This window comes from Pseudophryne corroboree, chromosome 6 (genome assembly GCF_028390025.1).
Source record: "Pseudophryne corroboree isolate aPseCor3 chromosome 6, aPseCor3.hap2, whole genome shotgun sequence".
NCBI classification, from domain to species: Eukaryota; Metazoa; Chordata; class Amphibia; order Anura; family Myobatrachidae; genus Pseudophryne; species Pseudophryne corroboree.
Genome location: NC_086449.1, coordinates 392,158,461 through 392,174,014, shown reverse-complemented (window position 1 = coordinate 392,174,014; position 15,554 = coordinate 392,158,461). Strand labels below are relative to the sequence as shown.

General features: G+C 43.5%; 1 protein-coding gene across 4 annotated transcripts in view; it reads right to left on the bottom strand.

Annotated features, from left to right (window-relative positions):
• RBM17 (RNA binding motif protein 17) overlaps positions 1–15,554 on the bottom strand; it is a 107,166-nt gene that overhangs the window by 13,410 nt on the left and 78,202 nt on the right. For all 4 annotated transcript variants that reach the window (XM_063926798.1, XM_063926801.1, XM_063926800.1 and 1 more), the window contains 6 exons: positions 14,030–14,127; positions 10,377–10,433; positions 9,500–9,638; positions 9,117–9,268; positions 8,444–8,520; positions 355–453 (listed from right to left, as the gene is read on the bottom strand). In XM_063926798.1, the coding sequence (XP_063782868.1) occupies positions 355–453; positions 8,444–8,520; positions 9,117–9,268; positions 9,500–9,638; positions 10,377–10,433; positions 14,030–14,127 (622 nt within the window). The remainder of the gene's footprint in view (positions 1–354; positions 454–8,443; positions 8,521–9,116; positions 9,269–9,499; positions 9,639–10,376; positions 10,434–14,029; positions 14,128–15,554) is intronic.

Sequence of the window (15,554 nt, the reverse complement as noted above, 5' to 3'; positions counted from 1 at the left end):
ATAAAATCAAGACTAGTGGATTGTCAGCTTTAAAGAAAATGGGTTATATCCTAAAGTAATACCATCACCTTTACAAACCCACATACTAACCATAACCATGCAGGGCAAACCAAAATGGCGGTATTTTACACACAATTCAAGCTCACCATCAACAGAATCAGAATAAGGAAGTATTTCAGTATGTCAGTTGTGCAATCCTGCTACTATAAATAGGTACTGGCAATACATACTTCTAGCTATGCATGGTACACATTTGCCAACATGAATACAACACTTGGATATGTAGAATTCACTGTTAATTCATACAACTATAACAAATAATTCTGCAATAAAAAAAACAGCTATTGTACTAACCTCAAATATAACACATTTTGCTACTTTGCCATATTTCTCACATTCTTCTTTTGTTTCAGCCTCCAGGTCTTCATCAACTTCCCCTGCACCCACCATGTTCTGAAAGAGTCAAAAAATAAATAAAAATCACAGACTAGCAATAACATTCACACACAGATTGGACAATATGTAAAGGACTGGCACACACTCAGAGAGTGTCTCTAACTGGTTGTGGCATCCACGGCAGGCCACTCTATCCTTCCTGGTGCCTGGCCTTTCCCCCAGGATCTGCCACCTTGCAGCATATCCCAGCAGACAGTTCTGCTGGCATGTTACGTGTGTGCAAACAGCAAGATGCAGTGCTAGATGGAAAAAAAAGTCATGAGCTATTTATTTGTGTGGTAATGGTGGGGCCAATCACTTAATGGTGGGTGGGAGTTATTCATCTGCAGGTGGGGTGATGTTAGGAGTTATATAATGTTACGGTAGTGGTATGGTGGGGCCTATTGATTTTGGTTGCGGTGATGGGACTATTATTTTAATGCTAGGTTAGTATGGGGGCTATAACTGAATGTAGTGCTTAATTTGTGGAGAAACAGATCTATTTATTACATTTGAAAACCATTACTTTAAGGCTGGGGCTGGTTGAGGGGATACAGATCTATTTATTAATTGCGACTGCTATTGATTTAATAATCATGGCTAGTTACAGGTAAAGAGGCTTAATTATTCATTTAAATATCGGGTTTGGTTGGAGGGGAGAGGGAGGCCTAAGCTTTCCATATTTTATTAACCTATCCTATCCTTTTTTCAAACATGTGCCCACAATCTAGCATTCAGACAAGCAGCAGCTGTGCTTAAGATACTGCAGCAGCAGGTAGTGAAAGCTACAACAGGCTGGAGAGAGCAAGATCTGCCCAATCACTGATTTTGGGTGAATGCCCCAGTCTGGAGTCTGTCCCTTCTACAAGGAAAGTTGGAAAGTATGTCTCACTTAGCACTCTGTATATGAAGAGGGAGCTGCATACAAGTAACAGTAGAGCACACAACTGTGCACGCGTATTTAACGGGTACAGGTTGGACAGCAGCTTAGCACAATATAATAAGAATTTACTTACCGATAATTCTATTTCTCGGAGTCCGTAGTGGATGCTGGGGTTCCTGAAAGGACCATGGGGAATAGCGGCTCCGCAGGAGACAGGGCACAAAAAAGTAAAGCTTTACTAGGTCAGGTGGTGTGCACTGGCTCCTCCCCCTATGACCCTCCTCCAGACTCCAGTTAGGTACTGTGCCCGGACGAGCATACACAATAAGGGAGGCATTTTGAATCCCGGGTAAGACTCATACCAGCCACACCAATCACACCGTACAACTTGTGATCTAAACCCAGTTAACAGTATGACAACAGAAAGGGCCTCTTAAAGATGGCTCCTTAACAATAACCCGAATTAGTTAACAATAACTATGTACAAGTATTGCAGATAATCCGCACTTGGGATGGGCGCCCAGCATCCACTACGGACTCCGAGAAATAGAATTATCGGTAAGTAAATTCTTATTTTCTCTATCGTCCTAAGTGGATGCTGGGGTTCCTGAAAGGACCATGGGGATTATACCAAAGCTCCCAAACGGGCGGGAGAGTGCGGATGACTCTGCAGCACCGAATGAGAGAACTCCAGGTCCTCCTTTGCCAGGGTATCAAATTTGTAAAATTTTACAAACGTGTTCTCCCCCGACCACGTAGCTGCTCGGCAGAGTTGTAATGCCGAGACCCCTCGGGCAGCCGCCCAAGATGAGCCCACCTTCCTTGTGGAGTGGGCTTTTACAGTTTTAGGCTGTGGCAGGCCTGCCACAGAATGTGCAAGTTGAATTGTGTTACAAATCCAACGAGCAATCGACTGCTTAGAAGCAGGTGCGCCCAACTTGTTGGGTGCATACAATATAAACAGCGAGTCAGATTTTCTGACTCCAGCCGTCCTTGCAATGTATATTTTTAAGGCTCTGACAACGTCCAACAACTTGGAGTCCTCCAAGTCGCTAGTGGCCGCAGGCACCACAATAGGTTGGTTCAGATGAAATGCTGATACCACTTTAGGGAGAAAATGCGGACGAGTCCGCAGTTCTGCCCTATCCGAATGGAAGATTAGATAAGGACTTTTATAAGATAAAGCCGCCAATTCAGATACTCTCCTGGCAGAGGCCAGGGCTAGTAACATAGTCACTTTCAATGTGAGATATTTCAAATCCACCTTTTTCAATGGTTCAAACCAATGGGATTTGAGGAAATCTAAAACTACATTTAGATCCCACGGTGCCACCGGAGGCACCACAGGAGGCTGTATATGCAGTACTCCCTTGACAAAAGTCTGGACCTCAGGGACAGAGGCCAATTCTTTTTGGAAGAATATTGACAGGGCCGAAATTTGAACCTTAATGGATCCCAATTTGAGACCCATAGATAATCCTGATTGCAGGAAATGTAGGAAACGACCCAGTTGGAATTCCTCCGTCGGAACCCTCCGATCCTCGCACCACGCTACATATTTTCGCCAAATGCGGTGATAATGTTTCACGGTGACTTCCTTCCGTGCCTTAATCAAGGTAGGAATGACTTCTTCTGGAATGCCTTTCCCTTTTAGGATCTGGCGTTCAACCGCCATGCCGTCAAACGCAGCCGCGGTAAGTCTTGAAAAAGACAGGGACCCTGCTGTAGCAGGTCCCTTCTCAGAGGTAGAGGCCACGGTTCGTCCGTGAGCATCTCTTGAAGTTCCGGATACCAAGTCCTTCTCGGCCAATCCGGAACCACTAGTATTGTTCTTACTCTTCTTTGCCGTATGATCTTCAATACCTTTGGTATGAGCGGCAGAGGAGGAAACACATACACTGACTGGTACACCCAAGGAGTTACCAGTGCGTCCACAGCTATTGCCTGTGGATCTCTTGACCTGGCGCAATATTTGTCCAGTTTCTTGTTGAGGCGAGACGCCATCATGTCTACAATTGGTCTTTCCCAACGGTCTATTAACATGTTGAAGACTTCTGGATGTAGACCCCACTCTCCCGGATGAAGATCGTGTCTGCTGAGGAAGTCTGCTTCCCAGTTGTCCACGCCCGGGATGAACACTGCTGACAGTGCTATCACGTGATTCTCCGCCCAGCGAAGAATCTTGGCAGCTTCTGCCATTGCACTCCTGCTTCTTGTGCCGCCCTGCCTGTTTACATGGGCGACCGCCGTGATGTTGTCCGACTGAATCAACACCGGCTTTCCTTGCAGGAGAAGTTCCGCCTGGCTTAGAGCATTGTAGATTGCTCTTAGTTCCAGAATGTTTATGTGAAGAGACTTTTCCAGACTCGTCCATACTCCCTGGAAGTTTCTTCCTTGTGTGACTGCTCCCCAGCCTCTCAGGCTGGCGTCCGTGGTCACCAGGATCCAATCCTGAATGCCGAATCTGCGGCCTTCTAATAGGTGAGCCTTCTGCAACCACCACAGAAGTGACACCCTTGTCTTTGGTGACAGGGTTATTCGCAGGTGCATCTGCAGATGCGACCCTGACCATTTGTCCAACAGATCCCTTTGGAATATTCTTGCATGGAATCTGCCGAATGGAATTGCTTCGTAAGAAGCCACCATTTTTCCCAGGACTCTTGTGCATTGATGTACTGACACTTTTCCTGGTTTTAGGAGGTTCCTGACCAGATCGGATAACTCCTTGGCTTTTTCCTCTGGAAGGAAAACCTTTTTCTGAACCGTGTCCAGAATCATTCCTAGGAACAGCAGACGAGTTGTCGGGATTAAATGGGATTTTGGAATATTCAGAATCCACCCGTGTTGTCTTAGCACCTCTTGAGATAGTGCTAAAGCTGTCTCCAGCTGTTCTCTGGACCTTGCCCTTATTAGGAGATCGTCCAAGTATGGGATAACTAATACGCCTTTTCTTCGAAGAAGAATCATCATCTCGGCCATTACCTTGGTAAAGACCCGAGGCGCCGTGGACAATCCGAACGGCAGCGTCTGAAACTGATAGTGACAGTTTTGAACAATGAACCTGAGGTACCCCTGGTGTGCGGGGTAAATCGGAACGTGTAGATACGCATCCTTGATGTCCAAGGATACCATAAAGTCCCCTTCTTCCAGGTTCGCTATCACTGCTCTGAGTGACTCCATCTTGAACTTGAACTTTTTTATGTAGAGGTTCAAGGACTTCAGATTTAGAATAGGCCTTACCGAGCCATCCGGCTTCGGTACCACAAATAGAGTGGAATAATACCCCTTTCCTTGTTGTAATAGGGGTACTTTGACTATCACCTGCTGAGCGTACAGCTTGTGAATGGCTTCCAACACCCTCTCCCTTTCGGAAGAGACGGTTGGTAAGGCAGACTTCAGGAAACGATGAGGAGGATCCGTCTCTAATTCCAACCTGTACCCCTGAGATATTATCTGCAGGATCCAGGGGTCTACCTGCGAGTGAGCCCACTGCGCGCTGTAATTTTTGAGACGGCCCCCCACTGTCCCCGAGTCCGCTTGAGAGGCCCCAGCGTCATGCTGAGGTTTTTGCAGGAGCCGGGGAGGGCTTCTGTTCCTGGGAAGGAGCTGCCTGTTGGTGTCTCTTCCCTCTTCCTCTGCCTCGTGGCAGGTACGACAAGCCCTTTGCTCTCTTATTTTTGTAGGAGCGAAAAGGCTGCGGTTGAAAGGTCGGTGCCTTTCTCTGTTGGGGAGTGACTTGAGGTAAAAAAGTGGATTTCCCGGCAGTAGCCGTGGCCACCAAGTCTGATAGACCAACTCCAAATAACTCCTCCCCTTTATACGGCAAAACCTCCATGTGACGTTTTGAATCCGCATCGCCTGTCCACTGTCGTGTCCATAAGGCTCTTCTGGCTGAAATGGACATAGCACTCACCCGAGATGCCAGTGTGCAAATATCCCTCTGTGCATCACGCATATAGATAAATGCATCCTTTATTTGTTCTAACGACAGTAAAACATTGTCCCTATCTAGGGTATCAATATTTTCAATCAGGGATTCTGACCAAACTACTCCAGCACTGCACATCCAGGCAGTTGCTATAGCTGGTCGTAGTATAACACCTGCATGTGTGTATATATTCTTTTGAATAACTTCCATCTTTCTATCTGATGGATCCTTAAGTGCGGCCGTCTCAGGAGAGGGTAACGCCACTTGTTTGGATAAGCGTGTGAGCGCCTTGTCCACCTTAGGGGGTGTTTCCCAGCGTGCCCTAACCTCTGGCGGGAAAGGGTATAATGCCAATAACTTTTTTGAAATTATCAACTTTTTATCAGGAGCAACCCACGCTTCATCACACACGTCATTTAATTCTTCTGATTCAGGAAAAACTGTTTGTAGTTTTTTCACACCATACATAATACCCTGTTTTACGGTATCTGTAGTATCAGCTAAATGTAACGTCTCCTTCATTGCCAAAATCATATAACGTGTGGCCCTACTGGAAAATACGTTTGAATTTCTACCGTCGTCACTGGAATCAGTGCCCGTGTCTGGGTCTGTGTCGACCGACTGAGGCAAAGGGCGTTTTACAGCCCCTGACGGTGTTTGAGGCGCCTGGACAGGCATTAATTGATTGTCCGGCCGCCTCATGTCCTCAACTGACTGTTTAAGGGAAGATAAACCATCACGTAATTCCACAAATAAAGGCATCCATTCTGGTGTCGACCCCCTGGGGGGTGACATCTGCATATTTGGCAATTGCTCCGCCTCCACACCAATATCGTCCTCATACATGTCGACACCACGTACCGACACACACCGCAAACTCACAGGGAATGCTCTAATGAAGACAGGACCCACTAGCCCTTTTGGGGAGACAGAGGGAGAGTCTGCCAGCACACACCACAAAGCGCTATATATACAAGGGATATCCTTATATTAAGTGCTCCCTTATAGCTGCTTTAATATATATATATATATCCATTAATGTGCCCCCCCTCTCTGTTTTACCCTGTTTCTGTAGTGCAGTGCAGGGGAGAGACCTGGGAGCCGTTCTGACCAGCGGAGCTGTGACAGAAAATGGCGCCGTGTGCTGAGGAGATAGGCCCCGCCCCTTTTTCGGCGGGTTCTTCTCCCGCTATTTTTCCAGTCAGGCAGGGGTTAAATATCTCCATATAGCCCCTATGGGCTATATGTGAGGTATTTTTAGCCTTGTATAAGGTTTATATTTGCCTCTCAGAGCGCCCCCCCCCAGCGCTCTGCACCCTCAGTGACTGCCCAGTGAAGTGTGCTGAGAGGAAAATGGCGCACAGCTGCAGTGCTGTGCGCTACCTTATGAAGACTGAGGAGTCTTCAGCCGCCGGTTTCCGGACCTCTTCACGCTTCAGCATCTGCAAGGGGGTCGGCGGCGCGGCTCCGGGACCGGACTCCACGGCTGGGCCTGTGTTCGATCCCTCTGGAGCTAATGGTGTCCAGTAGCCAAGCAGCAAATCCACTCTGCATGCAGGTGAGTTTACTACTTTCCCCCTAAGTCCCACGTTGCAGTGATCCTGTTGCCAGCAGGACTCACTGTAAAGAAAAAAAACCTAAACTAAACTTTCTCTAAGCAGCTCTTTAGGAGAGCCACCTAGATTGCACCCTTCTCGTTCGGGCACAAAATCTAACTGGAGTCTGGAGGAGGGTCATAGGGGGAGGAGCCAGTGCACACCACCTGACCTAGTAAAGCTTTACTTTTTTGTGCCCTGTCTCCTGCGGAGCCGCTATTCCCCATGGTCCTTTCAGGAACCCCAGCATCCACTTAGGACGATAGAGAAAAAATGATACTCACAGCCCTTACTTGCTAGTCATGCTCCCTCCCATCTAGAAATCAAGCATATTACAGTTGCACTCTTCTAAGCAACTATGGGGGTCATTCTGACCTGATCGCACGCTAGGATTTTCCCTGCACTGCGATCAGGTCACAACTGCGCATGCGTATGCACCGTAATGCGCAGGCACGTCGTACAGATACAAAGCGGATCGTTGCCGAGTGATGGATTTAACAAAGGATCCATTTGCACAGCCAATCGCAAGGAGATTGACAGGAAGAGGGCGTTTGTGGGTGGCAACTGACAGTTTTCTGGGAGTGTTTGGAAAAACGCAGGCGTGTCCAAGCGTTTGCAGGGCGGGTGTCTGATGTCAATTCCGGGCAAGAACAGGCTGAAGTAATCGCAGCGGCTGAGTAAGTTCTGAGCTACTCAGAAACTGCACAAAACATTTTTGTATTGCTCGTCTGCACATGCAATCACACACTTGCAAAGCAAAAATACACTCCCCTATAGGCGGCGACTATCTGTTCGCAGCGCTGCAAAAAATAGCTTGCGAGCGATCAACTCGGAATGACCCCTATGGGCCTTATTCAGGTTTGTTAGCAAACCAAAAAGCAAGCAACTGGGCAAAACCATGCTGCACTGCAGGTGGGGCAGATGTAATGTGCAGAGAGATTTCAATTTGGGTGGGGTGTGTTCATACTGAAATCTAAATTGCAGTCTCAAAATTAAGCAGCCAGTATTTACCATGCACAAACATAACCCACCCAAATTGAAATCTCTCTGCACATGTTACATCTGCCCCACCTGCAGTGCAACATGGTTTTGCCGATTTGCTTACTTTTTGGTTTGCTAATAAACCTAAATAACCCCCTACGTTCGCAAAATAGTTACTAATGTAAAAGGACTATTACTTATGAAAAATGTTATATTCAGTACTACAGTAAAGCCATTTGCCACTTGTGTATAAAACATTGTATATGACTGGTATCACTACTCTAGCAGGTTGCCGTAATAGACGGGAAGGTGCTTTTTTAATTGGAGTGACAGCTTTATAAACTAGCTATATAAAAGCACTGAATTGGTTGTTATATAGATAGTATACGACCAGAGCTGACTGAATACATACAAAAAACAGCCTTCTAACCTATGTGAGATCCCATCAGGACAAGATCAGCTGTCTAGTGGCGTTAGAACACTTCTACTTGTAGCAGAGCTGCAGCAGAATGTGAGGGTGACACGGAACAATATTTTTAGATATGAATCACTAAGGCAACATAAGTAACCTGGGGATTGGAGGTACTTTGAGCCTGGTTATATACGTTATTATATCCTTACCCGTAGTAAAACCACCTTGGTAGGAAACTTTAGTATTTCTGTTAGGGGGTTAGGATCAGTTTTCTTACTGGTTTCAGCTGAAAGACAGGAATGCATTGGTTAGCGATATATTCCAACACAAAAAATAAGATGGGTACTAAACAATCATAAACTACAAATAAAACTCTAACCACGTGCACAATTTAGTGTCACCTTAAAAAAACATGTACTGCAATGCTTCTCATTGCCAACAGTGACAAACATACAAAGTGCATGGAGTCCTGAGCATCTCCGTTATCTGCAGTGTTTGCATCACACCAGGACATTTATAAAAGGCTCAGTGGGTCTCAATACGACGCAACTGCCAGGCAAACTCAGCATGTCTTACACCAATAAGGAACAACTAACAAATATCATAAAACAAAGACTTACATTTCTTGTTCACCCAAATAAAGGAAATACTACCACAGAACAGAGGTCTATTGTGTCAGTGGAAAACCCTACTAGACAATGCAAAAATTCTGCAATTTGTCACAGAAAAATAAGCCCTGCTAGTAAACTACATATACTGTATCTTCTTTCTAAATGCCATTAGAGAAAACCATTTTTTTTTTAAATTAAATGCATTTATCCACACCTTAATTTCCCCTAGAAAGTTGATATAATAAGGAAGGATATAAAGAAAGCAACACACCTTTATCTGCCAAATCTCCAACAATGATTTTGCCTCCTCTCTTGCTGGTTTTCTCAACAGAGAGTGCAGTGCTGAGCCCCTGCTCGTGTTTGCCCAGACCCTGCCCTTCCCGGAAGCCATACTTCTGCATGATTTTGTGGGCTACAGTTCCCCTGTGAAACAAAAATAAAAGTAATAAATACAGTTGGAAAAAAAGGTAGTAATTTATTTAAAATGACAACCCCCTTTCTAAAATGTGGGAGGGGTGAAATCAAGTTATTATCCCTAAAAGAAACAAAACAGAAAGGTGCATGGAAGGATTCAATTATGTGCCATTTGGGAGGGTAGATATCCTTTAATTTGTACTTTGCTCTCTACAAAATATTTAAAGAACACAATCTTACCCCATGTTTGCAATAAAGGAATTACTTGGCCCAGTTGGTGACCGTGGTCTCTCTGGCTCATCATATATAGGGGGTGGAATTGCAGCCTTCGCTACTGGGGGACGAGGCCTAGGTTCATCATCATAGGAAGGTACGATAGCTGAGACAAGAAAATTCAAATGATAAATGATACCTAACTCACATGTAGAAATAGGTTTATGCAGATATACAGTACAGGTATTCTAGTTTAACAAATGCTACACACTGAGAATTATTATTTTTTATTTTATTTTACAGCAAATGTAAGGTTAAGAGGTGCTATAAACACATAAGACAGTTACACCAAAATGTTCCCCTCTCTATTTGGACTAATATGCTTATGTTATTCAGGAAAAAGGATTATGCACAATTTGCAGATATGTTTGTGTGAAGTCGTATGAAGGAATAAACTACCTAGAAAGCTAAAAAGGCACTTAACAGCAATACTTTTACAATCATGAGAAACATTTAGATTAGCAAGATGTACTACAGTATATGGAAATAGCTTACATGTGCCGAGAGTATCAATAAAGACCATCTTTTTAAAAAGGTAAAAAAAACAAAAAACAGACAATGAAACTTTAAAAAAAAGAGGTCTCTAAACCATCAAGTCCTTATTAAACATATCTTCATACATTACCGTCTCTAATATTGTTACACCAATTATATAAGGTTTATGATCAACTTAAATGTTTATAAGTAGGCACATACTTTAAAAAAACAAAAACAAAAAAACCCAGCAGCAATACATAAAACACACATTACTAAAGTCCTATGGGTCACAGAAATAACTTTAGTAATGGCTTAAGACTTCATCTAGTGGTAGCACTAGGTATTCTTGAAAGTCATCAACACTTACATTCCCTGTCTTTCTCAACAAGTGACGTAGGGGGTGCAATAGCAGCTCCTCCTATTACTGTAAGAGAAAAAAAAAAGTAGGTTGAACTCACAAGCATGCCATTTTCCTAAGGTAACAGTATATATTTTTTTTGTAGAGTTGGTTTTAGGTGGAAGTCAAGAAGGTAAGTGTATGCATCAGTGGCGGAGCTTGTGAGTGGCGGAACCTGTGAGTTACCCCCCTTTCCCCCAACCCAAGTTCATTATGCCACACAGCAGTGGGTGACCGCATAAGCAGGAGAGGCAGAGATTGACAACGGAAGCCAAAGGGAGGTAAAGGGTGACAGGGTACAAGCACAATGTCCTGCGCGGTGCGGAGGACAGGGGTATGTACCTTGGTGGGGAAAGGACTTATTAGAATACTTATTAGAATAAGGCAGTCATTCTCAAACTGTGTGCTGTGGCACCCTGGGGTGCCTCAGGACACTTGCAGGGGTGCCTTGGATTGGTGGCCCAGGACCAATTCAACTTATTTATGGTCAATGTAATAGGTAAAACCAGTGCTGGTGGCTGCTAATCATAAAGTATGTGGACAGACAGAATCAAATCCTCAATTAAACCAAAGGATGACATATAAACACAATTTACTCAACATGCAAGTGTTCACCAACTTTTCAGTCCACGCCAGGACCTTTTTCAAGGTGTATGCAGCACAGCCAACATACACTTGCATGTCGTTTGGAACTGTGAGATCTATCCTTTTTTTCCCCATTAAATATTTTGTTTGATTATTACTACTTATCAAGTCTGGAGAGTGTTATCATTTGCACTACTGTGGGAAATACTGTACTATGGGTCCCACCGCTCAGTGGGTTGGACTCTGATCTGGCACCCCAGCAGTTGGCTGTGACGAGTGAGAGTGTGGGATTGGTATGTATGTATGTATGTATGTATGTATGTATGTATGTATGTATGTATGTATGTATGTATGTATATATAATATATATATATATATATATATATATATATATATATATATATGTATGTATATATATATATATATATATATATATATATATATATATACATACATACATACATACATACACACACACACATATATATATATATATACTGTATATCTGTAATGGGCAGGCTATAATGACGTTTCACTACGTAAACCAGTACTGGCAACTCACCAGTCCCTGCACAGCTCTTGCCCAGTCTGGGGGCAGAGGACACCAGTAGCCACCAACAGGATATATAAAGCAGTTGAGCCAATTATCTGCCTTCTCCTAAACCGCATCATCTGCACCCCAAGCGCCGACCCCTCCTCCTCCCGGTTACCGCACTACTCACTCCACACAGGGTCTCACCCCTTTCTGCCGGACTGATTCACCTTCTCCCCCCCGCCAGTAAGTGGCCACCTGTGTACCCAGTGCCTCCACTCTGAGCGCTGTGGTTTCTACATCCGTTTCCTGGTTACTGCTGCTACCTGTTGCAGAGTTCTGGGATGGCAAGTAACCATGGGTTGCAGCAAAGTATATAAGGGAGGGAGTGCAGAAATTGCAATATATAGCGGAATTAGTGTATAGAGGAGGAATGTGCCCTGTGTATAGGGGGCACTATTATGGAGGGGTATGAGGGTCGAAAGTGTATATAGGGGCAGTATATGGTGGGGGGTGCAGTGTACACAGGGGGGGGGGGGGGGGGGGGGTGTCCTTGTCCCTCCAGTGGCTGCCAGCGGCACCACAGAGACGAGGAGCAGCGTTAGATTAATGTAACCGTAAATGGAAATCTAACAAAAGGATAGAAAATCTAGTCAATTTTGAATATGAAAGGTTATAAATGGCAACTGCCAAACCAAAAACCTACCCCTACCCTATCCATATTCAGCAAGTGTGAAACAGATCAGTGTTTTTACGTAATTAGCAGCATGCTGTAACATCTCCCTGCATTGTCACTTTCATTTTTCATTTAATCTGTGAGGCAGCCTCCAGTGGCCACCGGTGCACATAACAGAGGTGAGGAGCAGTTAGCCTTTTATTATATAGGATATTTCTTAAAAGTACAACAACTCTAGAAGAATGGCCGTTTCTAATGTTTCGAGCTGAAAAGGATTTAAAATCTTATGCATTGCTTAGTTTTCTACAAAAAAAATAAAATAAAAAAGAGGCAATAATCCCAGTCATATTGAGGCCGTGGCACTGGGGGGATAAACATTTCTTTTTTAATATTACGTTGTAATTCAGTAACTAAGGATGAATGTGTGGTCAGCAGTGCTGAGTAATAACGAAACAGCGTACTAGCAACAAGGACAACAAATGTTGTTTTGTTCCTTTGTTTTATAGGGAACGGTCTTTATTTATGAAGAAATCAATTTGTACTCTTCCATTACACAGTAAATTAAAAGTAAATTTTTTTCTGAAAATATAAAAATATAATAAATATAGTTATTAAGAGTTTAGTTTTTCATCTGATAACATAAATTGCAGAGAGTTTGGCCTAGAAGCAGGCATCAGCTCATGTCATACATTCATCCAAGTAATACGGATAAGCGAGGTTGGCGTCTGTATCTGCTTGATTGCATAGACATTAAATCTCTTAATCCCGTTCTTGGGAGCAACCTTCATTTTATCTCATAGCATTAAGTCGATCCGGTCCCATTCAGAAAAACATTGCTGAATGAATCAAACAATACTATAAATAATTGAGGTTGTGTTACCCAAGTGCCTCTATACGCAGTAAAGGAAAACAAGTGGAGGCCAGCACTTGTAACACTACTCTAGTATTTCCGAACCTCAGTCCTTAAGGCACACTAACAGTCCAGGTTTTAAGGATATCCATGCTTTAACACGGATGGATAAATTTTAAAAAAACGAGGTACTAATTAAGTCACCTGTGCTCAAGTATGGCTATCCTTAAAACCTAGACTCTTAGAGGACGATTCAATTGTTTTGACTGTGGCTATTTATTTTGTGTGCCCGACAGAGCAATTCAATTGTTTATACATTCAGGCGTGAAGAGCCATGAGCGCACACATTTCAGCTTGCAGCTTCCTGAGGTGGCGAGCTGAATGTGCAAAAAGTCAGCTGTTTGGGTGGCCAAACAACACTTTTCAAGTCGCACCCATTGGTTTGGGCAGGTTTAGCTGCTTTACGCAGCTTAACCTGGTCAGTTTGGGCACATGGGCAAAAAAAAAAACCGAACCCATCTAAATATTGCCCTGCGATCTCCCTTCACTTTAGATAGAAGATCTGCCGTGAAAACAACTGAATCGCCTCCCTCTCAGTGTGCCTTGAAAACTGAGGTTGGAGAACCCTGGAATAGTGAGTGGTACAAGTGCTGGCCTCTACTTGTTTTCCTTGACGGTCTATAGAGAGATGTGTAACACAACCTCAACTTGTTTATAGCACTGTTACTAAGTTCAATGAACTTAATAAAAGCATGTCAAAAGCACAAATGCGCATCTGGAATGCTCAGCAGGACTTGCCTGGATTGAATGACAACCTGCTGAAGTATATACTATATACAGTGGATATCAGTTAATATGAATAGTTACTTCACAATGTAAACATTTTTATGGTCTTAAATCCTTGAATAAAAAGTACTGTGTCTTTTTGAGTTCAAAAGAAATAGCTAGCCTTAGCGTCATCAGGCTCACTAACAATATACCTCTCTTCCGCCTCTCTTTTTCATATTCTTCATCCTCATCAGATTCTGGGTCAGGTTTACGAGAAAACCCACTAGCTTCATGCCGGTCCTTTCTCCTCCTGTAATACAAAAGTACAATGTATTGCACTTAAATGCATAAAGAGAACCATTTGGAAAACTACAGGAATGTAGCATATGATGAAAATATGACGATATACAATATAACAGGAAATTACTTATTAAATATAACTGATACAAGTGCTTCAGCATTCATTACTAATGTCTAATGTTAACAGTGTCACCTATCGCCTTGTGTTCTAAAGAGCTAAGTGGTGCAAAAAAACAAAACAAATGTAAATATAGTAAAAAGTGTGGGGGCTAGATTCAATTAGCCACGGTTAATTACCGCAGGCTAATTGAGCAGCAGCCCGACATCAGTCTGAGGGAAGCTCAAACAAAGTCCTTGTTAAATGCGTGTTAGCCCATAGCTCTGGTTACTTATCCCGTGTTCTGCGAGTAACTCCGTGTTAGCAGGTAATTTTCCAGCGCAAGGAAAGGGGCTGTAACTGATATGCCCCAGGCGTTAAAGCCTGAGGGTACCATCCTTTTCCTGGCATGGTAAATGAATGCATTTAATTGAATCCAGCCCTAATTGTGCATTGATAAATTTTTTAAAAACACAACGTTGATAAACAAATTCTCTTGAGTGCAGTGCAACTGCACTGGGACATTCCAGTGGGAGGGACCACACTAGGTTTGTTTTATAGCAAAACATTAGGCAACTGTAAACATGCTGCATACAATTAAAGCACATATGACACTACCCTTGCCATGGACTGTGCGTCACATAGGAACTCAAAATTTACTTAGCGGTGTATAACCTTATGTGCGATACGCAGTTTCTCATCACAGGAGACTGTACCACATTTTTCAGACTGGATACATGATATGGATATTTCAAACGGTCTTAAAGCATTGACAGGGGAAATAAAGTTCTCATTGCAACATACTGCATTAAACTATTTACATAAATGTCATTAAAAATAAGCCATACAATGACTGTACATCAGGAATGAAAAGAGATCAGCGGAAGCATATTATCATTCCCTTGCCACTGTATCTTAGACCCTTGCATTCCATTTTCTCATGACAATGAATGTGAATACCACTTTAACGCTCTCCCCTTCCTCAAAAAGCAAGACATTATGGGCGGTATTCAAATGATATATCACGCCCAATCTCCTTTCTAAAGTGATCCCTGTTATCGCACCCACAGTAATCAGGTTTAGCTGCATAAAGGGTTAGACACCCTCACTACTCCGGGGGCAGCGAGCTGAAATGATTATATTATGTCCGTTAGCAGAAACAGAATGCGTGTGGAAGGGGGTGAAAAGAATTGAATACCGCCCTATGAATCTCATGCAACGGACCTTTGCTGTGCCGGAGAACTCAGTACTATGTGCTGCTTCTTACCCTTCTAGCCCCAAGAGAATTCTAATGTATAACCCTGTTATAAACAGGCACTCATTATAGAGAAAAGGAAACC